The sequence below is a fragment of the Lissotriton vulgaris genome, chromosome 6 (genome assembly GCF_964263255.1).
Source record: "Lissotriton vulgaris chromosome 6, aLisVul1.2, whole genome shotgun sequence".
Classification (NCBI taxonomy): Eukaryota; Metazoa; Chordata; class Amphibia; order Caudata; family Salamandridae; genus Lissotriton; species Lissotriton vulgaris.
The window spans coordinates 329,352,806-329,380,588 of record NC_141694.1 but is presented as its reverse complement, the minus strand read 5'-3'; the positions used below and the strand labels follow the sequence as shown (position 1 = coordinate 329,380,588).

At 44.2% G+C, this 27,783-nt stretch overlaps 2 protein-coding genes across 2 annotated transcripts in view; one reads left to right on the top strand and one right to left on the bottom strand.

The window, feature by feature from the left end:
* ITGB1BP1 (integrin subunit beta 1 binding protein 1) overlaps nucleotides 1-1,276 on the bottom strand; it is a 327,961-nt gene extending 326,685 nt beyond the window's left edge. Inside the window, exon 1 of the mRNA XM_086926363.1 lies at nucleotides 1,084-1,276. The gene's annotated coding sequence lies outside the window, so the exon portion shown is untranslated. The remainder of the gene's footprint in view (nucleotides 1-1,083) is intronic.
* Nucleotides 1,270-27,783, top strand: part of CPSF3 (cleavage and polyadenylation specific factor 3) — a 258,178-nt gene continuing 231,664 nt past the window's right edge. The window contains exons 1-4 of the mRNA XM_086926362.1: nucleotides 1,270-1,455; nucleotides 19,441-19,504; nucleotides 23,641-23,738; nucleotides 24,475-24,603. Coding sequence (XP_086782488.1) covers nucleotides 1,385-1,455; nucleotides 19,441-19,504; nucleotides 23,641-23,738; nucleotides 24,475-24,603 — 362 coding nt within the window. The 5' untranslated portion in view covers nucleotides 1,270-1,384. The remainder of the gene's footprint in view (nucleotides 1,456-19,440; nucleotides 19,505-23,640; nucleotides 23,739-24,474; nucleotides 24,604-27,783) is intronic.

Genomic DNA, 27,783 nt, shown 5'->3' with positions numbered 1-27,783 from the left:
ACAAGCTTACTTGTGACGCAGAACAGAGTAACTGCACCTACTGATAAAATGACTGAGAAGGGCAGTCTAAAAGAAGTGCTAGGGAACTTTCAGGTCATGGGATTAAAACAACCTAGTGGAAATTGAGAATGGTAAGGGGCCTGCAGAAAATTAATGCTATTTAGTTCCTTGTTGTCCCATGGTACCGATTCCTGCTGTAATATTGTTCCAAATTTCATCAGATGGGCAGTGATGGATTTGTGTAAGCATTTTTCTTCATTCATCCACAGGCAAGATGAATATTCAGTATCCCTCTGTTTTCAATTTCAGCAACAGAGTTTTGATGGTGAAAAATCCCACAGGGCAAACTGTGCTGTGATGTGAGGCAGTGTGCTCCCAAACCCCTTCTGTTTAAAAAGGCTTCCTTGAGCCAGCGAGGTCGTGGTCCTCCATCACCAGCCAGCCGACCAACTAACTGGCGTGGAACTTCCACACAAGGCACACACCACGTTACTATCAATATTCAGTACTGGGTTTAAGACATGTCAAATCAACAATAACATCGCAAATTATAGAAGTTTGGAGTGATGATCATTTTTTGACGCCCAATCACTCCCTCCTCTGTGAGTTTCAAATTTGTAACATTGTGGGTTTCTAATTTGTAACGTTGAGGGGGCCATCCGGCCATCACGTCACTAATAATCACCAAAAGTATAAGTGTGTACGAAAATGAAAAAAGTGAGAAGGCTAGTGGTTTGTCCTGTTTTTGTACGTGTCTAGCTAGGGTGATGGAGTGTCTTGTGTATGCAAGTAGCGGTACAGGGGGATAGACTGGAGAAGAGATGAAATGATGCTCAAAATGCATTGCCTGTGGACGGTGTTCTATGTTCCAGGATGACAACTGGAGTTTGGGAGAACAGTCCTGTAACGATGCTGGTTCGGACAGTAACGTCAGAGATCCTATAACAACAGTACTGTACTTTTATGTGGAAATTGTGAATTATCGCATACGTCCCGATCGAAAATATTCTATATTATTAATAGCCTTCGGCATTCCAACAACATTCCGCCCTCTCCACTCAGCCCCGTGACGTTATTTCTTACCGCCTCCAATGCATCTCCGGACAGATTAAAGTCTGCTGGCGATTTGACAGACAGGTAGAGTCTACAAGCCTCTCATGACACGCTCTGTCACCAGGCGTCGCTCTACACTTCACTCCTACGCTCTATCGTTCCTTTTAGCTTTCGATGTAGTCCATTCGCTCGACTGCGCTACCGGAAGTGTCTTTCTGCCAGTAGTTTGGAGTCTTACCGGAAATACAGAAGTCCTTCTTCCGGCTTTGAGTTCCCCTGCTCAGACTGCAGCCGGCTCCCGTAGTATAAAGGAGGTGCAAGCGCAGATGAAATGTCGGTGAAGAGAAAAGCGGAGGTGATGATCCCCGCCGAGGAGAGCGATCAACTGCTCATCAGGCCGCTGTGAGTGAGGCACCAACAGGGGGTTGTCAGACAGTTGAAGGGGCATGAAAAGCAGTAGCTGATAAGAGGCTCATAAGCAGCTCATAATTGCATGCCTGTAACCAAGTCAAGTCAAGTTAGAATTTGTATAGCGCACTACTCACCCAGAGGGTCTCAAGGTGCTCGAGGGAGGGGGAGAAGGGGAGGAGGGGGAGAAGGGGGGGAGGGGGAGGGTGGGGGGAAGCGTTACTTATCGAATATCCATGTTTTGAGTTGTTTTCTGAAGGAGAGGTGGTTCTGTGTAAGGCGGAGGTGGGTGGGGAGAGAGTTCCAGGTCTTGGCCGCTAAGTAGGAGAAGGATCTTCCTCCCATGGTGGATCTTTGGATGCGTGGAATCGCGGCGAGGGCTTGATTGGACGATCGTAGTTGGCGGGTGGGGGTGTAGAAGGTCAGGCGCGTGTTGAGGTATTTGGGTCCTAGGTCATAGAGGGCTTTGTGTGCGTGGGTGAGTAGACGGAACGTTATTCTTTTGTTGACGGGGAGCCAGTGGAGGTCTTTCAGGTGACCGGATATGTGAGCTTGGCGGGGGATGTCTAGGATAAGTCTGGCTGAGGCGTTCTGAATGCGTTGGAGTTTTTTCTGTAATTTGGCTGTTGTTCCGGCGTAAAGGGTGTTTCCGTAGTCCAGTCGGCTTGTGACATGTGCTTGGGTGACCGTCTTTCTTGTTTCGGTGGGGATCCAGCGGAAGATTTTTTTTGAGCATACGTAGGATGTTAAAGCATGATGATGAGATGGCGTTGACTTGTCTGGTCATCGAGAGGGAGGAGTCCAGGATGAATCCCAGGTTACGTGTGTGGTCCGTTGGTTTGGGTGCGATGCACAGTGCCGGTGGCCACCATGAGTCGTCCCAAGCGGAGGGGGATGATCCTAAGATGAGGACTTCCGTTTTGTCTGAATTCAGTTTTAAACGGCTGTTCTTCATCCACTCTGCTACTTCTTGCATCCCTTCGTGTAGTTTGGTTTTGGCGGTGTTTGGGTCTTTGGTGAGGGAGAGGATCAGCTGGGTGCCGTCTGCGTAGGAGATGATGTTGAGGTTGTGTTGGCGCGCGATGGGACTCGTGTATACATTGAAGAGGGTGGGACTGAGTGAAGATCCTTGTGGTACGCCGCAGATGACTTCAGAGGCCTCTGATCTGAAAGGGGGGGAGTCGAACTTTCTGGGTTCTTCCGGCGAGGAATGAGATGATCCGGTCCAGTGCTTTTCCTTGTATCCCGACGTTGCTGAGGCGTTGTATCAGGGTGCTATGGCAGACTGTGTCGAAGGCTGCGGAGAGGTCCAGTAGGATGAGGGCAGCTGTTTCTCCGTTGTCAAGTAGTGTTCGAATGTCGTCTGTGGCTGCGATGAGGGCGGTCTCGGTGCTGTGTTTGGCTCGGAAGCCGGACTGTGATGGGTCGAGGGAGCCGTTAGATTCGAGGAAGGCGGCAAGCTGATTGTTGACGGTTTTCTCAATGACTTTGGCAGGGAATGGGTGGAGCGAAATGGGCGGTAGTTCTTAAGTTCGGTGGGGTCTGCTGCGGGTTTCTTCAGGAGAGCGCTGAGTTCGGCATGTTTCCAGCTTTCCGGGAAGGTAGCAGTGTTGAGGGAGCAGTTGATGACATCTCGGAGATGGGGTGCGATGATGGAGTCTGCTTTGTTGAAGATGTGGTGGGTACATGGGTCGGTTGGCGATCCGGAGTGGATGGTGTTCATCAAGCGGATGGTGTCTTCAGTGCTGATTGGGTTCCAGGCGCAAAGGATGTCGGAGGGGGGCTTTGGTTTGGAGGTGAGGGGGGTGGACTGGTCACCAAAGCTGTTATGTATGTCAGCGATTTTGTTGTGGAAGAACGAGGCTAGAGAGTCGCAGAGGTCTTGAGATGGAGTGATGTCGTTGGTGTCGGCGGTGGGGTTGTTAAAGAGGTTTTAACATGCATGACTTGACGTGTGGAAGCCTGTGCATGTACAATTTCCGTAAAACATAAACAGCAAGGCTCTGCAGTTGCTCTTCTGGCAGTTGTGAGTTCAGCTAGACTTGTTTTTTAGCAGTCGAGATTTGCTTTTAGTTTAGCAGCCACCATTTATGTAGGTCTTTTATTATCAGAATTTTAATTGTATTTATATTGCTTTTAATACCCCTGACTAATAACAACCGGTATTTTGGTGTTTGTGAGCTTTGTTATTGTATCCAAATATATAACACAACAACTGACATAACCGAAAACCAGTTCAGACTATTGGGTTTGTTAATGTTTACTACTAGCTGTTAAGATAAGAGTAACAACAATGATTTTGTTGTAAATATTTTTATTTTTTATAAATATTTTTAAAAGCAAGAAAAAGAAACAGACATACCCGGTGCCATACATTCAAACGTAATAATAAGGTGGGCAGGTACAAGGAAACAGGATAAATACGGTGCAATAAAAGAATAGCTGAGACGCCTGCGCTAATAATTATAAAACAGGATTTACGACATTTCAATCTACAACCCAACGTAGGCGCAAGCCCTCAGATCCTGTCCACCTAGAAATCAGGATAATTAACTGAAGTACGGTCTCCAGACATTAGAATATAAACTAAATCAGGATAATACCCCACATTGTTAAGGAAACTGAAAGAAAGAGTAGAAGAAAATGAAACTATAAAAACGAATTCAAAAACAAAACAATAGACCCATCCTCTCACCCTGCACCCCTGCATATGGCAATTGCCTAACCCCAACTAGCAGTGTGCCTGTCGCCTCAACTAACTAATTCTAAAAACAGAAAAGAGTGGAGGAGGAGAGTTTCATACAGGCTCCCGGTCTCCCTACCTCCTTGGCCAGAAACGAACAACCCTATAGTAAACAAAAGACATTCAGTTGTTATAAACAGTACAGAACAGGGGAGACGTTAAGCACCGCCCAATCTCCCGCAAGCAATATGGTAGCAAATCCCGTGTCCTCCAAAGCCCCGAAATCAGATCTAGACAAACAATCTCATCCTTGGCCCTTCTGATCTTCCGTGCGAACTATAACTGGTAACACCATCGCAACCCCAGAAAAGTCAAAGTACGAAGGGAGTTCGATAGAGTGCAGTCTGGGACAAGCCACAAACATTGAGTCATTGTAATTCGCAGCCACACATAGAAATTTGATACTTTCAGGGAGGTGGGAGCGCACCAGACACGCCCCAACGAAATTACCTTTAGCATGATGGTTCATGTAGTTCATTACTTCTCGCTCAGTTCAATTCAAAGTGTTCATAGCCAGTGCTGTATTATTAGTTTCAATTCGTATCCCTAGACACGTGTTTCATGATTCCTCAATCGTCAGTAGGGAAAAAAAGCAAAGTTCATAGGTTGCAGGGCATGCTGCCTTCTCTCTCAGGACCAGTTCCACTCACAGCATGAAGGTGCAGGCTCCCGAGCTCGTCAGCTCACAGGAATTTGATACTTTCAGGAAGGTGGGAGCGCACCAGACACGCCCCAACGAAATTACCTTTAGCATGATGGTTCATGTAGTTCATTACTTCTCGCTCAGTTCAATTCAAAGTGTTCATAGCCAGTGCTGTATTATTAGTTTCAATTCGTATCCCTTGACACGTGTTTCATGATTCCTCAATCGTCAGTAGGGAAAAAAAGCAAAGTTCATAGGTTGCAGGGCATGCTGCCTTCTCTCTCAGGACCAGTTCCACTCACAGCATGAAGGTGCAGGCTCCCGAGCTCGTCAGCTCACAGGAATTTGATACTTTCAGGAAGGTGGGAGCGCACCAGACACGCCCCAACGAAATTACCTTTAGCATGATGGTTCATGTAGTTCATTACTTCTCGCTCAGTTCAATTCAAAGTGTTCATAGCCAGTGCTGTATTATTAGTTTCAATTCGTATCCCTTGACACGTGTTTCATGATTCCTCAATCGTCAGTAGGGAAAAAAGCAAAGTTCATAGGTTGCAGGGCATGCTGCCTTCTCTCTCAGGACCAGTTCCACTCACAGCATGAAGGTGCAGGCTCCCGAGCTCGTCAGCTCACAGGAATTTGATACTTTCAGGGAGGTGGGAGCGCACCAGACACGCCCCAACGAAATTACCTTTAGCATGATGGTTCATGTAGTTCATTACTTCCCGCTCAGTTCAATTCAAAGTGTTCATAGCCAGTACTGTATTATTAGTTTCAATTCGTATCCCTAGACACGTGTTTCATGATTCCTCAATCGTCAGTAGGGAAAAAAAGCAAAGTTCATAGGTTGCAGGGCATGCTGCCTTCTCTCTCAGGACCAGTTCCACTCACAGCATGAAGGTGCAGGCTCCTGAGCTCGTCAGCTCACAGGAATTTGATACTTTCAGGGAGGTGGGAGCGCACCAGACACGCCCCAACGAAATTACCTTTAGCATGATGGTTCATGTAGTTCATTACTTCTCGCTCAGTTCAATTCAAAGTGTTCTACATGAACCATCATGCTAAAGGTAATTTCGTTGGGGAGTGTCTGGTGCGCTCCCACCTCCCTGAAAGTATCAAATTCCTGTGAGCTGACGAGCTCGGGAGCCTGCACCTTCATGCTGTGAGTGGAACTGGTCCTGAGAGAGAAGGCAGCATGCACTGCAACCTATGAACTTTGCTTTTTTTCCCTACTGACGATTGAGGAATCCTGAAACACGTGTCTAGGGATACAAATTGAAACTAATAATACAGCACTGGCTATGAACACTTTGAATTGAACTGAGCGAGAAGTAATGCACTACATGAACTATCATGCTAAAGGTAATTTCGTTGGGGCGTGTCTGGTGCGCTCCCACCTCCCTGAAAGTAGCAGCCACACATAGGATCTCCCTCACTGACATTAAGTCCAACTGTTGTTTCCGCCATGAATGTAATGAAATCGCTGGGGAGGGAAAAGACGTTGTTGCCTTCCGATAGTCCGAAATAGAAGTCCCCAGGAGTAAAGAACCAAATCGATCTACTCCGATCGGTAGCGATGGTGGAAGCTGCGTTCCTGTCAAGAAACCATGTCCACGACTCCTCATTTGCACACTAACCAAGGGCATCAATACTTCTTCCTGCACGGGGCCCTCATCCTCCATTACCATGTATATTGTGGGAGACTCAGTTCGTTGTAGTTCCTGCGATGGATCAGAGCCCGGACTCGGACGCCCGTTTTCGATCTTGGCAATCATTTTGTGAGCAATGGATTCCAGATGCAGATGAAGCGCCCCAATGGCGGCCAGTACGGTCTTCAAGGACGGCTCACAGTTCGTCCGTTCCATCTCCGCTCGTTCTATATCAAACAAAAACGTGCACCCCGGAACGCCGGATCCCTCTGGGGAAGTAGACAGGAGTGGAGCGGACGGCAACAGGTGTTTTATCAACCAGAAGTCTTCGATCTGTATCTTGCCTCCGCGAGCGAGGGCCCCAGTCAGGGAGACAGGGAAACCGGATCGCCGGGACGGGTACTCCCCACCCCCCCCCTCTCCCCCCACAGTCACAGACGAGTCTTGTCACCACTCCTTCAATACCAATTAGACCAAATGAACGCCATCAAAATCGGGCCAGGATAACCTCCACTGCAAGAGACCGGACCCTGTCTGAGTCCCACGGCCAATGTTGTTCAACTGTAACCCTGCTGGGCCAGTACGCAAGGCCCTGGCTCACAAGCTGGGTTAGGTCGAAAACCAAAGCACGACACAACTCCGTCAATCGGGGCGATAAAATTCCCGGGATTGCATCATCAGACTCAGCATCAGTTCATCTACTCGGAGGTGGAGCATTTGATCAGGATATATAACAGGATTATCTGGCTGAAGACGGAGGTCTGAGGAGCCGGGAGCCTAAGCGGCAATCTTGGTTGCTAGCGTAGCTCCTCCTCTCTTTGTTGTAAATATTGAATATATTCTGAAATTGTGAGGCCGTAAATTAAACATTACTGAGGCCTGTCGAAGGGGTAGTGGTCTTCAGAGTTTCTGTCACTCCTGTTAAGTTTACTCTATCTCTTTCCTCTTCAGCACCCTCTTTTCAATTAAAAAATTCTTTATTTTGGCCTTTATGGCCATAAAAGCACATAAAAAAGTATTACAGCATAATTTGCACACATGATTCTTGCAAAGGTAAAGTGTGCGTGCATTGCAACATTAAGAGAAAGAAGAGCTCTAAATATAAAAAGGCCCTAGTTCAGAGTTAATATTTGTAAAACATTTAAAAAGATAGTTAAAAAAAGCGTTAATACATTTTGTTTGCGTTTAAAGACTAGAATTCTCCAGTAGACCCAGCTTTTAAAATGGATGACCGTACACTTCACATAGAAAATAAGTAACGAGTAACTCAGTACACTACGGGCAGACTGGTATCATATTTTAGGATCCTATAGGCCTCCGCGCAATACTTCTTCCCAAGGTTCCGACACAACTGTTGTTACCATCGGTGTCTAGCCTTCTTGTATGCCAGGCAGACAAATAAAACATGTTGGTCTGTTTCCGGTTTATCTGCACAGAATGGACAGTCCGGAGTCAAAGTATTTCCCCATTTACTTGTGAATACGCACAATGGTAGTACACCGTACCTGAATTGCAGGTACAGTTTTTTTGCAAGGGGGGTTGTATGACATCAAGAACAGATTCCAGCTTGTATTGGTCTTTTACCTCTAAAAAAGATAGGGTCAGTACCCCGGCGTCGGAATTGGCCTTTATCTGATTGTTTAAATTCTCTAAAGATCTTTGACAAGGCCTTCTTGGGAGTTGTCATGCTAGTTTCTTCAGCGCTAGTCCATAGGTCTCCTATCCTCATAGCAGCCAAGGTGTTTTTAATGTAGGACAGCCAGGGGATTTTATCAACTCTTAGTTTACAACTTCTTTCATCTCTTGTCTGAAGGACTCAAGTTCTGGAGTACTCCAGATACGTCTCCAGTAGAGAAGAGGCCTTAGGGCAACTTCCTCTGCAATTGGGTTGACCCCAAGGTCCATACGAAGCGGCATTAAAGGTGTGCTTTTAGGGAGATCTAGAAGCTGACCAATAAAAGAGTTCTCATTTTTAGATAAATGATCACATACTCAATGACCCCAAATTTCTGCCCCAAATAAGGCCGCTCCCCTACCCTGGGCCTTATAAATTTCCATTGCTGGACCAGCCATTTTATGTATGCACTTCCCAGACATCTTTGCTATCCCCCATCTGTCTGTGCCAGCTTTAAGCTGGCCTTTTTTTATTTTGTGCGGTCCACTCCATTTTGTCGGAAATTATTGGCCTAAATAATCAAAAACAGACACTTTCTCTAGTTATTTCCCATGTAAAAGAGGGTTTGGTCACGTAGTGTTACCTCCATTAACACCCATAAATTTAGTCTTCGATGAATTAATTTCCAAACCCCTATTTTTACAGAATAGATGAAAAATATCCAAGGCCCTCTGTATTCCCATTGGGGACTTGGATAATAAGAAGTTATCATCGGCGAACTTCAGAGCCGAGACCCTGTTGTTCGCAAGCCTAGGGGCGTCTATATACTTCCCAGCATTCAGAGCCTCCACCAGACCATTAATAAATAAACAGAAGAGGGTCGGGGCCAGGACACATCCTTGCCTTACCCCTCTGTCTATTGGGATGAGGTCGGTAAGCTCACCATTTTTACCATACCTAACTTGGGCATAGTTGTTTTCATAGAGCCGTTTTATCTGATAGCAGAGGTAAAGGGGGATACCCAAGTGTAACAATATGGACAACAATTTATCCCTAGGGACCAGGTCAAAGGCTGATTTTTAGGTCCACAAAGATTAGATATAGGCTGCCTCCCTCCAATGGAGGGAGGCAGCCTATATTTGATCTTTGTGGACCTAAAATACTCACCCTCTTTTCACTTTCTCCTGAATGTTATTTCCCGTTTCATCACCCCCCACCCCCTCAAAATACACAACACATCCACCCACCTGTAAGCAAAGCAGCATATTTTGCTTCGTCAATATTTTGACAACTGTGTACTTTATTAGAACAGAATCTCAATTACAACTGGAATACCTGACCATTTTCTATGGCTCACAGGGACTCCAAGGGCTGGAGAACCTGTATCCTGAACATCTTTTGACACACTGACGGGCACTATAAAAATATCTCACTGCCTTCAGCCTGAACTGTAGAGCTCTCGGTCGTGGTGACTCCAGTTCGAAGTATGGACTATTCAATAATAATAAGATGCTCTATAATACATAGATGCACAACATCCTGGAAATAGCTTATTTAATCTTGCATTTCCTAGTAGTATTTAACATATGTAATTTATCCAGAAAACGAAACTGTTAACATGGTTCGCGTTCCCGATTTTTTTACATTCATTGTTCAGAAATGTATCGGTGATTTTACCAATCTGGGTAGAGACATGAACATAGGGACCAGTTTCAATGTTCATTTTTAATCACTATCAGGTCTAAGACCTGGACTGACCAGGCCCAATTAAAGCCCTGAAGGTGGTATTAATAGAGGAATGGTGGTATGTTACAATAACAGAAACCTCCTCCTTTGCACACTAAAAATTTAATTCTGACAGAGTTGTAAAAACCATGGAGATCATGAGAATAGCAGAGCAAGGGGTTTTGCCTAGTTATAAACCAAATGTCCGAGCTGAGCTAGCAAGCTAAAACAACATTTCAAACCAGAAATGCATCAGACAACCGCTACATAATATAGCACAGGCAGCAGCAGTAACATAATAGGAATGCGTAATATTGTGGACAGTAGCTACATAACAGACCGCAGCAACATTACGTGGATAGCAGTTAGGTGGTATTAGCCCAGTCATTCCGACACCCAAACCCACCCCCCTCCTCAAGGGAGTAATCTCATGCAAAAGGTCAGCAGCAATTAATGTATTGGTGTTTGTCGAGGAAACAAGGGAAGGGCCGGATTGTTTTAACAGTATTTGAATTTACTGCTGTGCCGAGCCAACGCTGTGGTCTGCCTATGAGCTCCTTTAGGTATAACTAAATGTACATGCAGGACAGTATCATTGATGATGTGTGCACTGGCCATGTCAGTGATGGGGGTGAGGTTGAGGTGGAGGTGGTAGTTAGAGTACATTAGTAGGCTGTGTGTGGGTGGGTGAGAAGGCACTGGAGAGAGAGAGGGGTTGTGGTGTTTGAAGAACAGGGCTTAATAATAGATCAGTTATCCGGCCTCAATTACCAGGCTCCCTGCCATCAGAGAAGAGAGGCCTGCCAAAAGAATTTAGTGATGAGGGAATAAATCATGTAGGAAGAGAATGAGTGGGAGAGAAAGAATGAGGGAAGGTGCCAAAAGCGTGTTATTAGCGCATAATACTATCTTTCTGCTCCCTGATGACTTTCTCTTCCCTTACTGGCACTGTATTGTCCCCTGTGGCTGAGAGGACACTATAGCCCTTTTACCCAAGAACTGCCCTTATTGTCTGCTCACTTATTCCCCAGGCATTGCAGTGACACTTGTGAATGACGTAGAAACTGCGGATGACCTCAGAGGCCTCTGATGGCTGGGCTACCTTCCACAGACTAAAAGTTAGACTGGCGTATGCTAGACAGCAGAACACCTCAACGAGCTGTGGGCTTGCTCATGCAGTGCCACATATTTTCCCCCTAAAATGACATTTTGCGATAAGCAAAATTAAACAGAGCTACACAAATTGGCTGTTCTGTTGTAATTGTTTATTTTTGTGTGAATTTTAGTGGTAGTTTCTCAGTGTTTTCCACACTTTTGAAATCGGTGTTTATTTGTTTGCCTATCCCCTAAAAGAGGCAAAAACAGTTTTATCCAGTGTTTACAAAGCATGGTGTTTGTTATTGCAGTGCAGGATATAAGGCACATATTTGATAAGTGATATAGAGTATGTAGTGTCATACAATTGGCAGTGTGCCAACTGGATTTAAGTAAGACTGTTTTAAGAGTAGAAAGTCGATGCATTGCACTTTCACTTACAATCCATTACCTCTCACAATCACTGTCTTGTTTACAGGACTATTAATGGATTACAAAAGTAAAGAGTGCTATATTCAAATGTTGTAACAAACAAATTCCTGGACATAGTTGGGTAACAATTGCATACTCCTTACTGAATATTATGACATTGTAGGGGTGGTCTACCCGTTGAACAGTATAATACCTGTGAAACCTTTAAAAGTTTGAATTACACCAGATTCTTTTTTATTTAACAGAGTTTTATATAGCGTGCACTTGACCCGAATCAGGTATCAGAGCGCTTTACATAGCACCAGTTGGATTACATGAGGACACATTCATTTTGTTAGGCACAGGTAGATTACGTGATTTGCCCAGAATCACAGGATATTCAGCGTCATTGCAGAGACTCAAACCTGGTTCCCCAGGTCTGAGGTCGGCCCTAGCCGTTCGGCCAACTCCTCTACCCATATTAGTTTGTAGTCCTTAAACACAAAACTTGAAGCATGATTGCCACTGCTTTTCTGCACTTTTTGTCTGGGTACGTTAAGGGGGTGCAGCTGTTGTGTGGACATTCGTTGCTGACAAGTATCCCCATGGCAAATGTTTCACTTAAGTCAGTCCTGACCTTTTAGGAGACCTCACATTATATTATATGCTTTGAAATTTTTCTGTGAACATTGTAACCATTGGCATTAAAAACCCCAGCAGTAAAGTGCAGTTGGGTAAAAAGCTAGGATTAGCTAAAGGCATCACATATATAGCTTGCCGCCAGGAATTTTGTTGGTATATGGAAAGGCTGGTCACGTCTTCACCACTATTCAACGTGGATGGCAACAGCATTCTTTTCACAGGTACCTGCCATTACATCTTGCATTGAATATTTAAAGCTTGTGGGTGTTTTGCAGTGGACTATATATTTATAGTGACATGTTACAAAAGGGGACTGATGTTACAAACAATTTGTGTTTGTGGGTCAATGTGATAGTACATATTGGCCAAGATTCTTAGGAGCCAGTCATTTTACCAATCACTGAAATACTTAAATACTGCCAAAAGATCAAATATGGTTTTAATACTCCCAGATTCTCTACAGTTTATAAAATCAGATTACCCCATAAAAATGCTTCTAAACCCTAAACCTTTAATCCAAGCGCACACAATTGGAAGAAACAAAAATAAGAACAAACAATATTTTAGTGACATCCCTAAAGCAGAAATCTCAAGCACAATAATCTTAGATCAGTATGTCTTGCTGCTATCTTGCATACCAAAATTACTTTGTGTTGGCCTCTTCAGAAAGAAGTAAGAATTACTCAGTCGCTCTCACTTTCCTTTCTGTTAATGGTACTTTAATTTGTGGTTATGCAGCTGTTTCTCAGTGTTTGTTTACACTGATGGCTGTTCCCCTTTTGGTGGGGTTTTATCAGTTGTAATTGGTTTAAACCTAAAACAGGTTAGCTTGTACATAACATACCTAGCTTGTAGCTCTGCTAACTGCAATGCAGAATACCAGTAGAGCGTGAAGGAGACTGTTCAAGGGAAGGGCCCCTGGGGGATGGAGGTGGCTACATAGGGATGCATTAGGGCGAGGTCAAATGCACATGCAGTGCCTTTGGCTGTTCTTCATTCGTGATTGTTTTGCAGGGCTGAGAAGAGGAGTCTGGGGTCAGGAATGTTTGTTAGCACATGTCATGGTTATGCCTGGGGGGGGGGCTGAGGGGGTAAGAGAAGAGGGGGCAAAGAGGGAGAGAAGAGGGGGTGTTAAAGGTAAGAAGAGCGTGTACAGAGACTGTTTCAACATTCCTCACCAACTTTTTTGTGACACAGAGCTGACTGTGCAAACAAGTGAAATCTGGCTCTCCCACTGACCCACTAAAACCTGAAATAGTTTTAAAGCTTCATGAATTCATTCTACTGCCCTTTTTAGGTCAAGCCTGGTCATCACATGCGCTGCTGAGAGGAGTATGGCTTTGAATCCCCACCCACTCTCTGCTCATATTTTTAATTTGCTTGTGTCATTGTCCTTCGTAAACGCTGGTTTCAGTCATTAGCAGGCTTGTTAGACCCTTCATGGTACCGCCTTGTCTGCATTTGTTACCTCCCAAAAAGTCTGGACCTGTTACTGGTGTTAGATGGTCTGCTATATAAGTTGGTGAGCACTGTTTTCTTTAATGCTTTTCCCCTATTCCACCCACGACATTGCAGCACGCTGCACGCTTTGACTACTGTATTTATTTAAATTACTACACGGTCCGCTTTAATTATAGCAGCATTTTTCCTTTGAACCTATGAGGGAACAACATTTTTGGACTCTCGAGGGTTTACCAACAAGAAGCATACCCATAGAGAGAACTCAAACCTTCATTTCCCCATAGTTAGCCCCCTCCCAGAGACCCTTGGAACACAGGACTCTTCATTGATTCCCACTCTTTTTATTATTTGTTAGGCCGTTGGCAGAGGTTGTGAAGCCCTTCAGGGTCTCTCCATTTTCATATGCGGGTGATGCGCAGCTTCCTGTTACTCTTTCTGTGCATGTGACAAAAGACCTACGTTTTAGGAATGCATTCTTGCAGTGGCCAGTTGGATGAAAAATAACTGCTTTAAGCTAAACGCCATTAAAATTGAGATCCTTCTGCTTGGGAAGCATGCCCAGACCTGGAAGGTGGGGGGGGGGGGGAAACACTGGCGGCCAGAAGGCTTTGGAACTTTCACAAAACACATCATCCATAAAAAAAATTGGTACTTTTTGCTTATTCCTCGCGTGATACGGTTTCTATCACTTGTGGCACTCTGGCTTCGAACGAGGTTCCTGAGGGGTTGCAATCCTAGTGCGGCGGGGACTTCCCTTCACTCCCAGCCAAGTCGTGATGGATCCCTAGCGCAGGTTTGTGATTATATCCGGGAAGCTAGAAGGGAACGTCCTTAACCTGGCGTCTATATATGTCCCACCCGCCACGCTCTCCTCCACTTTACAGCATCTCACGGGCACACTCTCCTCCTTACCCCTAGGGCAGACTGGCGTGACTTCAATGCCGTTATGCAACCAAGGCTCGACGCGACAGGCACTCCCTCCCCAACAAGATTAGCCCATGCAAAAAAGTTGGATGACTGGGTGGCCACCATTTGGTTTGTGTGACGTTTCGAGGATCTTGGAATCCCCGAACCATCCAACACACTCCTACTTCAGCGGCCTAAAGTATGCATTACCACATTGACCTGATCCTCCTGAGTGCCACAGGGTATCCAATGCAGTCATCCTTTCCCGGGGAATCTCCGACCACTCTGCCCTGTCCATGCACCTGGGTGGGACCTCCGACACAATCCGGGCAGTCTGGTGCTAAACACGTGGTTCCTGCAAGGTTAAGAAATTAAAATGGCAATAAAGGTAGAACTGCATCACTATTTCCTCACCAATCCTGGATCGGTCCCCTCCCCTGGCTCCCTCTTGGAGGCAAGTAAGGCTACTATCCGTGGCGTGGCCAGGGTTTGGGTAAATGCGCAACGCTTGGCATAAAAATGACCGCCTGACACTCCTTGAAGCGCAGGCCATGCAGATGGAAGCTCCCAAACTGAGACCCCTGACGCTCTCCGGGACAGGCACCTCGCGGTCACTCAAGAGGAGATCAAACAGATCTCCCTGGAGTCGGCCAAGATGTTGAGGTGCTCGTCCGTGGCCCGAATATATGGATGGGCAGACAAAAACTGAAGTCTATTGCATAGACTGATCTCCTACCCTCTCGCCAACAGAATTGTCCCTGAAATCCAAGACCCCTCAGGCTGCACCCAGCACACCTCACCTGAAATTGCACAGGCATTTGCCGATTATTACGCCCTGCTCTACTCCGCTCGCACACCGGAGGCAGCCCTCCCAGAGGTGTTCGGTGAGAGTGGCCGTCCGGCTCCCTCGCCTCACAAGGGACGAGGTGGCTGTCTTAGACCTCCCCATTACCTCGGAGGAGATCCACAGCGCTATCTCCCTATTGCAAGTTGGGAATACACCAGGGCCCAATGGTTTCCCTCAAAAATACTATGAGTCGTACCGAGACCTGTTAGTTCCCCATCTTGTGCACCTCTACCGTCATGTGGCCGAGGTTGGCTCTTTCCCTTCTGAGACCGACGTGGCGACCATTGTTATTATCTCTAAAACCCAGCCACCCTCCCCTAGCTGTGCGGACTATCGTCCAATCTCTCTGATCAATAGAGATAAAAGTATACGCCATGATCCTGACTCAGTGTCTTCGTACCTTTCTCCACAAGATTGTCCTTGCGGACCAATGCGGCTTCATGCCGGTGAGAAGCACCAGACACTGCTTACGACGCCTCCATCTTGCCCTGGCCAACCGCCATATTCTTACACCCTATCTCACACTCCTCCTTGTCGACTTTGAAAAAGCTTTCAACACAGTGGATTGGCATTATTTAGAAGACGACTTGCGGCTGCTGGGTCTGGGGCGGCAGTTCGGCGCCTTGTCAGAGTCCTTTACTCCAACTCTAGAGCCAGGGTGTTGACCAATGGAACCCTCTCCAAGGCCTTCCCCCATTCAGAGGGGCACACGACTGGCTGTCCCCTTTCGCCCCTTTTATTCACGCTGGCGATGTAGGAGGCAGGCCAAGGTCTCCAATCTGACTGCTGGAACTGGGGAACCCATCACAACAATAACATTTCCCTATATGCGGACGATGTCCTGCTCTACCTGTCGGATCCGGACAATTTCGGACCTGGATGCCTTGAGGTCTTGCAAGACTTTGAAAGCGTCTCAGGCCTCCGACTCAACCAAGCGAAATAAACACTGGTGCCCCTCCACCTCTACAGGGAGTGCTTCAACTGGCAGTCCACCATCCCCATCAGGAGACAGTCATTCAAATACTTGGGGATTTGGGTTGCCCTGCTTCTGGAGCTGGAATGGGCAATGAATATTATTACCCCGTTGGTCAGTAGGGCAAAAACAGATCTTGAGCGTTGGCAAACCCTGCCCCTTAACCCTCTCAGGAGGATAGCACAGTTTAAAATGATGGTCCTCCCAGGTTTTTTATACTTCATTCAAAACACCACTTTTCATTTCCCGCGCACTTGGTTTAAGGAGCTAGATGTGGTTATTATAAGGTTTTTGTGGGGAGGGGCGAGGCCCCGCTTTGCTCTAGCCCATTGCAGGATCCCACCCTTCGACGAAGGTATGCGTATGATCGATCTTCATCTATACTACCTGGCTACTCGGCTCCTCGCGATTCCAGACTGGTTCACTGGGGATGGTCCAATTCAGCCTACATGATGTAACTCAGAGATATGGAACTCTCCCAGATTCAAGCATACCTGTATGGACGCCCCATACCCACAGCAATCCCACCTATCACCAGGGTAGTCCTGGAAGCATGGCATATGACTCTGAGGCACACAGGCTGGGAAAGGCGACTGAGCCAACATACACCTCTCTGGCGGGGCACATGGCTGATGGAGGTGGCAACACTCTCTGGGTTCAAGCAATGGGACCTCATAGGGATCTCTCTGCTGGGTTATGTATGAGCGGGCGACCACATCAGGACCATCAGGGGCGGTACACATTACACGCTTCACAGTTTTATAAATAGCTACAGCTTCCCCACGCTCTAAACACACACATTCCAACAGGTACGTCCCTGCCAGAATTCAGCCCACTTGAGGCCCAAGTCATGATGGGGAATCTGGGGAGAGGCGGGGTCTCCAGAATATACCGATCCCTGGTAAACAACGGACCAACGACTCAACCTTCTTAGGACCCGCTGGGAGGGGGGGGGGGGGGGGGGGTCTTCTGTAAGAGCAAGCCTGGCGTAATGCCCTCATGGACCCTAAGACCATCACAACCTCAGCCAGACTTCATCCTATTCAACTATACTATCTCCACACGGCGTATATCACTCCAACTCGCCTCCACAGGGCGGAGCTCCGTCCCTCCCTAAACTGCACACTCTGTGGCCGTGCACCAGCAGACTTCTATCATAAGATTTGGACTTGCCCTAGCCTTGCCCCATACTGGTCGGAGATCGAAGCAGAACTCACACAGGTCTTGGGCTGGCTGGTTCCCCACGATCCCGTACGTCTTATCCTGGGGTTGATGGACGGCTTGGATGGCTCGCAAACAGACAAAGCATTTCTTGGGACTTCGGTGGCCAAACGAGTCATTGCCGCCTCCTGGGCACAAGCCAAACCCCCAACAGTAGCAAAATGCCCCCCCCCCCCCCCGTTTAGCTGCTGGTGTAATGCCAGCGAGTTAAGAAGGTGCTTCTATTTAATGCTTGGTATGTACCCATATATGGTGATGGTGGTCAATGCCTGTAGTAAACACCAAATGTTTTGTGCTGTTACTGTGTTTGATCTAAAAAAATAAATAAAGATGAGTATCAAAAAAATAAAAATTGGGACTTTTGGATGGACGATACACTCTTTCAAGACCCTAGATAGAACACTTGCTGGTACTTGCTTTGGCCTTCTAAGAGGACTCAAACCAATTATTGGTTTCTTCTAATCTCAAATTCGGCAGTTGATTATTCAGTCTCAAATACTATCGCGCCTGGACTATTGTAACATTCTGTATCTAGGCATCAAGAGAGCCATTATTAAGATCCTAAAATCTGTCCAAATTGCTGCTGCTAGATAAGTGCTTTCTCTCCCTAAATTTTGTTCCATCTCTGGACTCCTTCAGAAACTTAATTGGTTGCCCATTGAAAAAGACATACAGTTTGAAGTTTAAGTACAGCACACAAGATCATATATACGGAACCCCCATTCTCTCTGTACTTATGCAACCTATCTTACCCATCTTGAGGCTGTCTTAAACCCGGCTTTTACTACACAGTTTAAAAGAAGATCTGGAGGCTGCTCCTCTCCGGCCTGACCCGGCCCTTTGGAATAGCTTGCCAACATACCTAAGAGAAATACAGAACCATCTTATTTTTAGGAAACTGCTCAAAACGTGGTTATTTGCAACCTAGGTACCCTAAATTAATGGTGTAGCGCAAGGTAAAGCCCTACTGTTGGAGCTACCATGCGCTTTATAAATCTTGTTAACATAAGGAGACACAGTACACAAAGTTGTCTACAAGAGTGGGGGCAGTGCACTAAGGACAGCCAGGGAAGAGCTAGAGTTCAGATACAGCCTGTAAGCTAGAATGAAGAAAAGATTTTAGATGAGATTTGCTCTGTCAGAGAGGGACCAAGCTTGCTAATTGTCAGCTCAACGCAACAGAGGGCCCTCAGCTGAGCTAGAGCCTTGCATTTCTTTGAGCTAGGCTTGAGCATTAATTGGCTCGCTTAGCTCTAAAGTCAGAAACCCATTTAGACACCAGTGCATTAGTGCCACCGCCTATCATCAAGGCTACCATACTTTTAATCACCTACTCTTCTCATGAAGTTTGTTGTATTTTTAGAAGGGACTGTACCAGCACTTCTCAGCAGCTTTACTACACCTTTAATGTGACAGCAGTTTTAAGCAGGACTGCCATTTTACTACTCGGTAATTACATCTGTCTGTCAATTGGAATAATTACACGTACACATGTGATTTATTAAATATCATTCTTTGGTTTGAGACCATGTCCTTCACCATGCAGACTCAAAAAAAATGTTTGATACTAGTCGGGTGTGAATTAGTATTTCTCTGTGACCAAGGACCTTGCTCCTTGACACTTCCGCAGTCCAACAGCCACCGGAGCCTAAAGTGGAGACTGTGCCAGCAGAGGAATGCTACTTTAAACAGTGGGATACCCTCATCCCTCTATAGCCAGTTTTTGCTTTCTGCATTCTCATCTTCTCCATGTCACTGAAACTGCCACTACCTTGTCTTGCAACTGTAAATCAATTATGCAGGGTCACTGCCTAGACTGTTCCCAGTTTCACGTTATGCCATTGTGAGCAACAGTTTTCTACAGAAAGAATGACATTGGCAATTGCAAACCAATGCCATTGATGCTTGGTAGCTGGAAAAGAAATTTAAGATTGAATCTGCATTGTAACCTTCACTGCATAGCTGCCAACAATGTACTGTGTGGTAAATTTACCTTTATTTGATTCCATAACATTTCGTACATTAAATTATGATTATTTTTTCCTCAGTGGAGCAGGGCAAGAAGTGGGAAGATCATGTATCATCCTGGAGTTCAAGGGAAGAAAAATAATGGTAAGTTACAAGTGATGAAATGTCTGAACGAAATGTTAATGCTGCAAAATAATTTTTAAAAGTTAGCTCAAACTTCCATAGAAGAAGTATTTGAAAGGTTCTGTTTGAACTAGGGTTCAAGGTGTTTCAGTGAATGGGACACGGTACACCTAGTTATCAATGCTGCATGCAGCAGTTCTTTTTGTCACTGGTATAGCCCTGATCTTACTTAGGCTTCAATGTCTACTCTTTGAAGCTAAATCCATTTTTAAGAACACATACGCTCCTGGTTATTCACACAGTAACTTCTTAATACCTGACTAACAAACCTATTCGGTCAGTTTGCCAGTGCTGTCTTAGCAGCATGGGAATGCTTTCCCCAAGAATCTCTTGCATTCAGGAAACGCAAAATGTCTTTCTCACAGTGTGACCTGAACTTGGAGCTCAGTTGCACCAACCTTGCATACAACCAAACCCCTTGCTATATTAAAGAAGGATCCTAACATTCTTTTCTAGTACTTCTTTAAAGGTGCTTCCTTTCTTCTATTTTGTGTAAACTTTCTATAGTTACTATTCCTTCCCCTTGTAGGTTACTTCATCAAAGTGCAATCTGTGCTTTCCCCTAGTTATCGTCATTTTCCTTGACTTATACTCCCATCCACATTCTGGCTCTTCGTTTACATGTGTTTTAACTATGATTTAGTTTATCGTGTTTTGTTCTTGTATCAATACTACTTTGTTTCTTGTTATAAATTATCCTAATGCCCTTGGGCCATGTTCTCTTGATCTTAAATCTGCTTAAATAATCAATCTAAATTGGAAGTGCCTTTCCTTTTTAAGTAGGCAGCAGACAATCTGTTTTCCACTAAATGTAGACCAGCCTGTCATCTCAAGGCTTGGTGGATAGTTCAACTGTATGAAGCAAGGATGAGGGAAAACTAATACCGTTACCCGAAATTAGAGTTTGATCTCTTCTACTGTTTATTTGGTCTTTCGGTCATTCCCAGTCAATAAACAGTACCAGTTTTATTGGGTAATCTCTACTATGCGTAACTGACACACTTTGACCCCCTACATCAAGCTGTGAAGTACAGTATAAATATAGAGCAAATAAGCAAGCAATAATTTGCTGATGGGGCAGACTTGACATGTTCACACATCTATGTATTGTATTGCAGCATTTTTATAACTCTTAATAACCCTTTGTGAGGCACTTAAGAGCTGGCTTACATGACTACCCTGTGTAGTGTGTGTTGGTGGAAGGATGTTTTTGTTTTGATTCTATGTGAGAAGTGTTTTCATGTCCTGAATGATGACCACTGAGGTGCATTTATTGTGTTATGGGATTCAGCGCATAGCAGGGTGATGGATGATAGTGTGATATATCTGCAAATTTTATCCTCACCTTTGGTATGTTTCGAGGTTGTGAGTTTCTTAACAGGAGCCCTACGGCGAAGGAAAAAAATGTGATCACTCATTGATTTGTCCCTAGAATTGTTATATTGCAGTGGTCATTGTTTTTAATCATGTGTTAGTACTGTAACTGAATGTACTTTATCCAGGTCTAAGAAGGTGTAGTAGTTTTGACCTGTAGAAGTTTTTTATATTTTTATTAAAATTAATATACAATAGGGCTTTGTCATTTACACATGGAAATTTGTAGATGAATAATCGGGTTCGCCCTTTTATCAAGTATTGTATACATTTTTACTATTTTACTCTTGGGGTGTGCAATTGTGCTTTTAGGATCATTAGTGCCCGAATAAAGTTTTATTTGACTTTATCAAGTGTGAGACTGACGCACAGTTATATGGCTTTATAGTTTTCATTATGCTGGTATTTTTGAACAGCTTTGCAGGTCCCTTTAATGTTATTTCAAATCATAAAGTTTGCTTGAATGGTTATTGCAATGGGTTTTCCAATCTGAGATTTTGTGTATAGTTGGCCATGGGCATTTTTTTTCCATCTCGTATCTGAGTCTTTGAGTTGTAAAGAAGCAGTCCGATTGTGTATATACATTTGGGACATCCAGTGGTGGACTACATTAAAGCCCTCTGAATTGTCCAGCAATGTGTGACCGATCTCTTTAATTATTTATTCCATGTTTGTTTATTTGGTGATGTTAGTCTTTTTTGGCTGTACAGTGCTAGTGATGGAAAATCCACATAGCAGATGCATTGTGTGAATTTAAGAGGTATACGTTACAGTTTGCTGCTGACCATTACATTTTATGATCTTGGCATTACTGTGGGCCATAACTGGTATATGTGCATGTACATAGCAGTATAATGCCACAGCTAACCATAGGTCAGCCCTTCTTAGCCTGCCTCCATGCCAAAAACAGTTTGCTGGTTGAGTTGTTTCCAATTTGTGGGTTGTAAAGTTAGAATTGCACTTGAGGGTGCGACTGTTTTCTGGATTCTGTTGGCGGGATGTGGGTGATGCAGTCATTAGAAAATAACCATGCTTTCAACTGCCTTCCAAAGTGTATATGCTCCTGGGCGCCTCTTATGTTGACTGGTAGTGAGTTCAAGAGGAGCTTCGTGGCTTGTAGTGTGAAAGCAGTGCGTCCCACGGATCTCTTATGGGACGGTGGCATGATGGATTTGTGGTGCAAGTCTGGAGAACAGTGTTCTTTTTTGATTTGCGTTGCTAGAGTTTAACTTGTAGGTAACTTGGGAGGCTCTGTGGACAATGCAAAGTGCCTTGAACATTGCCCTGTTAGCTATAGGTAGCCAGTAGATCGACTGCAGGACTTGAGTAATGCATTCTCTTGGGTTAAGGTGGAGAAGCTTTGCTGCAGTGTATTAGGTAAATTGTGTTTTGCGTATGCTGAATGCTGGTGCACCAAAGTATAGGTTTTTGGCAAAGACCATGGTTACTCCTAGGTTTCTAACTACTCTTGATTTTTATTTTTTTTGGAAGGGCTTCAAGTTCCTTAAGCCATGTGACAGTACTTTTGCTATTGTCTGCAGGTCATAATATGTCTCTGTGGTTTTCAGCCTTTAGATGATTATTCTTCATATCATGTGTTTATGGGTCATAATATGTCTCTGTGGTTTTCAGCCTTTAGATGATTATTCTTCATATCATGTGTTTATGGCATGGAGGCAGTCATCAAGTTGTGAACTTGTGTATGCCTTCAGGGCTATCAATTTTTAATGTGATTTTGGGTGTCCTCTGCATAGTTGTAAAAGGTGAGGTTGCATGATTTAATCAGATTTGGTTACGTTGGGTAGGTAGATGTTGAATAATAGAGGAGATAAGATGAACCAGTGAGGAACTCTGAAGTGTTGAGGGTGAGACGGTGATTTGAATGGTGGCACGTATGCTATGCTTAGTCTGAGATAAAAGGCAATCCATTTTAGAGCATTTTCTGATTCCTAGACTTTGTAGTAGCATGTGGTGGTGGACATTGTCCAATGCAGCTGATAAATCGAGAACTACCAAATCAGATACTCTGTCCACTGGAAGTTTTAGATCATCCTGGATGGATATTATGGTTGATCTGGGCCTCTGCCTCGTCTGAAGCTGCACCTTTGGTCTGACATTAAGCCATAATGTTCTGTAAAGTTGGAGAGCTGAGTAAACTCTCTTTCCTAAGTGCAGCCCATTTGATATGGTCCTTTAGTTTGTTGGGGCGAGGTATTTCTGTTTGAGGAGAGGTCTGATTTAGAAGGTTTACAGCTCAAGTGTGAGTGCACCTAGTTCCAGGGACTTGTTGAGTAAACTAATGGCGACCTAACCTGCACAGGTTTAATAGAGGATATCTTTAAAGATTTTTGGCAGCCGCTATGCACCTTGTCTTTTGCGGATACCATGGACAGTTAATTGATCGTTTCCAAATAGCCTGAAATTGGACTATAACGTCACGCTTTCATGAATCCAACATCACTCTGCACTGATTCAGTAACTTGCCAGGTTTCAAAACCATTCCACACACTAGCACTCCAGATGACTCACAGTGCAGATAAGATAATGTTCATTAAATATCATAATGCTGTTATGATGAGGTGTTCTCTGTAGAGAGCAGTCTTGAGCAGAATTTAGTGAGATGTTGTATGATAACGTTCCGTTTCACCAAGAGATGGAGAACTTATTGATGTCTTTATTAAAACTGCATCCAAAATCTACCTTTCACATTGTTTATTTTTCAGTTGGATTGTGGGATCCACCCAGGACTGGAAGGAATGGACGCACTCCCATATATTGACTTGATAGATCCTGCGGAGATTGATCTGCTTCTGATTAGCCAGTAAGTTAATGTGGTTTCCCGCACTTAACAGTAGTTGCTCTGTAACATGTTTTTTGTTAGTTAACAAACCTATTTTCCATACCTTATTACTAATGGTTTTCAGGGTAAAGGTAAGAAAGTTGGTGAGGTTTGTAGACTTGGCTAAGTGAAAGATCCCCTTTGTCTTTCTGAACAATAAAGATGGGTTGTATTTCCATCTCCAGTTGATGTGTCAAACACAGCCCTCGGGTAGCTTTTGCTATCTCAGACTTCTTATCTCCTGCAACTTTCAACTATAAAGATTGTTACCAAATGTTTTATGAGAAAAGCAGAACTCAGATTCCCAACTTTGAGAGCATCTTTAGTCAGTTGGTTGTTTGTCCAAACTCCTCATCCGATTGATCATGTACAACCCCTGGTTACGTCTAGGCCAATTTAAGTGCCTGCAGTATGTGTGAGGTAGCAATCTTCCTTACAAGTTTGTTCTCAAAACTGGGTCTTTAACCTGCCGTTCTGTCCACAGTGCAGTTGCATGTTTTCTGAGTGTTTCAGGAGGAACACCCTGATGTATTTATGTAGAATAAAATGTACCTAGATATCAAATTTTTGACTTTTTGGTGAACACTTTGACTGCTTTTTCAGTGGGGGCTTCAATACATTAAACTGATCACTATAGCTATTAGAAGGGGACAACCCTATTTTGTTTTTGTTATATTTGCAACCCTGGTATTATATTAACAGGCTACTTTTCTTCCAGCTTCCATTTGGACCACTGTGGTGCACTACCATGGTTTCTCCAGAAAACCAGTTTTAAAGGGAGGACATTTATGACTCATGCGACAAAAGCTATTTATAGGTGGCTTCTTTCAGATTATGTCAAAGTCAGGTGAGTTACAGCCTGCTTTCAGTTTACGTCCACTGGGTGATTCAAATCTCCTGATTGATGTGAATAATATCATTAAAACATTTTTTTTAAAGTCTTTGAACCAACTATTATGACTTTCCCTTCTCTGATTAAACCAGAGCAGAAGAACATCCACTTCCAGACAGTCAAGGGAACGTTGCACAATACAGCTTCAGAAACCATTTATTTAAGGCTATAGGCATATGTTTATCTTGTCAAATACAAATGAGTCCTCTTTCTGTGCTCCTATTTACGATTGCGCCAACATACGTTGTCTGAAAAAGAGTGCTGCATGAACAATTATAGGAGCTAGATTTGATTATTGCCTAAAGTAGTGTGAGTATTTTCAAGATATATATATGTATAGACTAGATGATGAAGAATGTTGCTTCTAGAAAGTTGGTCAGTATTGCTGTATGTGAACACGTGTTCCCTTCCACTCAAGCTGTTTTTTGTCTACGTCAAAGTTAAATTGTCAACCATGGCTCCTAAATGCACGTGTTCCACAACTTCAGCATGGCTTAAAACAAAAGATCTGTTTAATATGGACAATGTGATTAAGTGGGCAAAAAAGGAAAGTTGTCCGTTAGGAATAAAATTATAAAAAGTGGGAGTTCCAAGTTATGGAACTTACTGCCAACCAAACTGAAAAAGGAAACCCACTGTTAAGTCTTAAAAGTAAATTGAAGATATTACTGTTTAACGTTTTATTTGAAGCTCGTTGCAGTGTTCCTTACTTTTGTTTCATATTACCTACAGTCAGTGTTTGAGTCTGTGTGGCTGGGAACTATTCTTGTACAACATAATGGTCATCTGAACGCCCAGACACACAGTGACCTATGCCATTCAAAGTCTATCTGAAACTGGGAAAGAGTCTGGGTGAGGTGTGGGGCTACACACATTTTCATGTGTTTCTGTATGGAAAACATTTCACCGCAATCACCGATCAGCAGGCATCTTTGGGAAACCCAAACGTCATGATGCCTCCTCTAATTTAGAGGTGGAGATTGCGACTGGAAGAATATGATTACCGAATTGTACACAAGCCAAAATAAGGCTAATAACCCTGCTGATTACTTTACAGGAGTGCCGCTACTGCGCCATAGTTCAACATCCAAAGTGGATGGGGAGAATGTTCACTTTATTGGGATGTCTAGTACACCAGCAGCTTTATCACTTGAACAGAATACTTTTACTACCAACACAGACAAGAACATAGCATACTCCAAGACCTTATTTCATCTCACTTTTGGAAGAAAAGTGTTCGACCATTTGCTGATGACGTTGAATTTTAGAAATGTAAAAAAGTACAAGATGCCTTATCTATCACTCCAGAAGGAATTGTATTGAGAGGCTTGTGAATCTTCATGCCTGAGACAACAAGTTATTGAGCTTGACCATGAAGGACATCGTGGCATTGCAGCTACAAAAAGAGCCCTGAGGGATTGAGTGGTTCCCTCACCTTGACTAATGAGTTGAGAAAGAGCTGAAAGGATGTCATCTGTGTAACTATTTAGCTCCTAAAGTGACACAGCATCCATTGATGTTAGCTCCTAAAGTGACACAGCTTCCATTGACTATGTCTGACCTTCCTGCACATGCCTGGGAAAAGTGGCAGTTAATTTCTGCGGACCCCTGGAAAATCGGATGAATACTTACGTTTTCCTTTGGAAAACATCTCCTTAACCACTCATGATTAGTCATCCAGTGGCTTGATAACCTCTTTGTAGCATGGGGTATATATACCCACTAGTCTCAAAACAGACAATGGCCCACCTTTTTAATAGGAGTTCAAAGTGTTTCTGAGTCAACTCCGCATCAAGCATCGAAAGAGCACTCCACTCTGGCTAACAGTGTTGAACAATTTATGGGCACCCTCAACAGAATTCAGTTAGCGTCGTTTGGGAATATCTGTCTGAAACAAGCAATTTGTCAAGCTCTTCATGTCTGTCAGACAACTTCTTACTCCACCACTGGTGAGAGTCCTGCGACTTTCCTATTTGGGAAAGCCATAGGAAACAAGCTACCACAGTGGACATCAGACTGATCAATAAACGCTGATGAGGTTCATGTCACAGACACTTCTCAAATGTGCAAAAATGAAACTCTTGCTGATCAGCGCCAACACGCCCATGAACCTTCGTCAAAAGAGGAGACTGGGTGCTGGTCAAACAGAAACTGATGCGGAAAACGGACACTGTTTGCTGTAAACCCACTGAGAGATGTAAGGACCATAGGACACATGGTGACAAAGTCCTCCCAGATAGCCCGTCGCCATGGACTAGTTGTACTTAAGACACCTGAGTCGCTGTTCGTCCAGTCTTGAGAGCGTGAGTGAGGTAGACCCGCCTGAACGTCCTGATCAAATAGCTGAGCGCATTTCATCAACTAATAGTCTATGTACCTCTCAAATAATTTATACCGTTAGTGGACTGTGTTTGATTTTATGCTGAAGAATAAAGAAGTCTGTTACATAGCTAGGGGTTGTGGCATATTTAATTTACACGCTCACAGGATGGGGAGAATGCAATGTTTTTCATATATTGCACATTATTAATTCTTATAGATATCTTTGCTTGCAGTCATTTCAGATGTTGTTCTGGAAGCTGATTGAGGGTGGAAGTAGTGAGAAATATTATTCATAATTCTGTCTATTTTACCATCTTGATTTGTTAGGATAGCCTGCATTAAACTTAAAATTGGAAATTTATATTATGCTAACTAAAGATTCATCTGTGATTAGAGCAAATATATCGGTCTCTAAGGTTAATGGTTCCTCAATCACAGCCATTTAATAGATGAAATATGCAATATGATTATCCAGTCCTAAATCCTGTTAATGCATCGGGGTGCTTGTATCTTGAGCTCATCCCAATTTCATAGCAACGACTTCCCTATGCACTTACTGCGAACTTGCCACATTTAGAACAAGAGAATATGCAGGAGGTTTTCAGAAACTGTCAACATACCTGATTCGTGTGTTTGTACACCTCTTTTTAGGTCTCATGCCTAGCGATACACTGCGCAGCGAAAGTCCTTTTGGCCGGGTTTTGAAAATGGACCTGGAAAATGCACAGCTCGTGCGTGTGATTTTCCATTTGCGGCCTGCTATTGGCCTTCTGTGTGTTGTGTTGTAAAATAGACTCCAATAGTCCAGAGGCC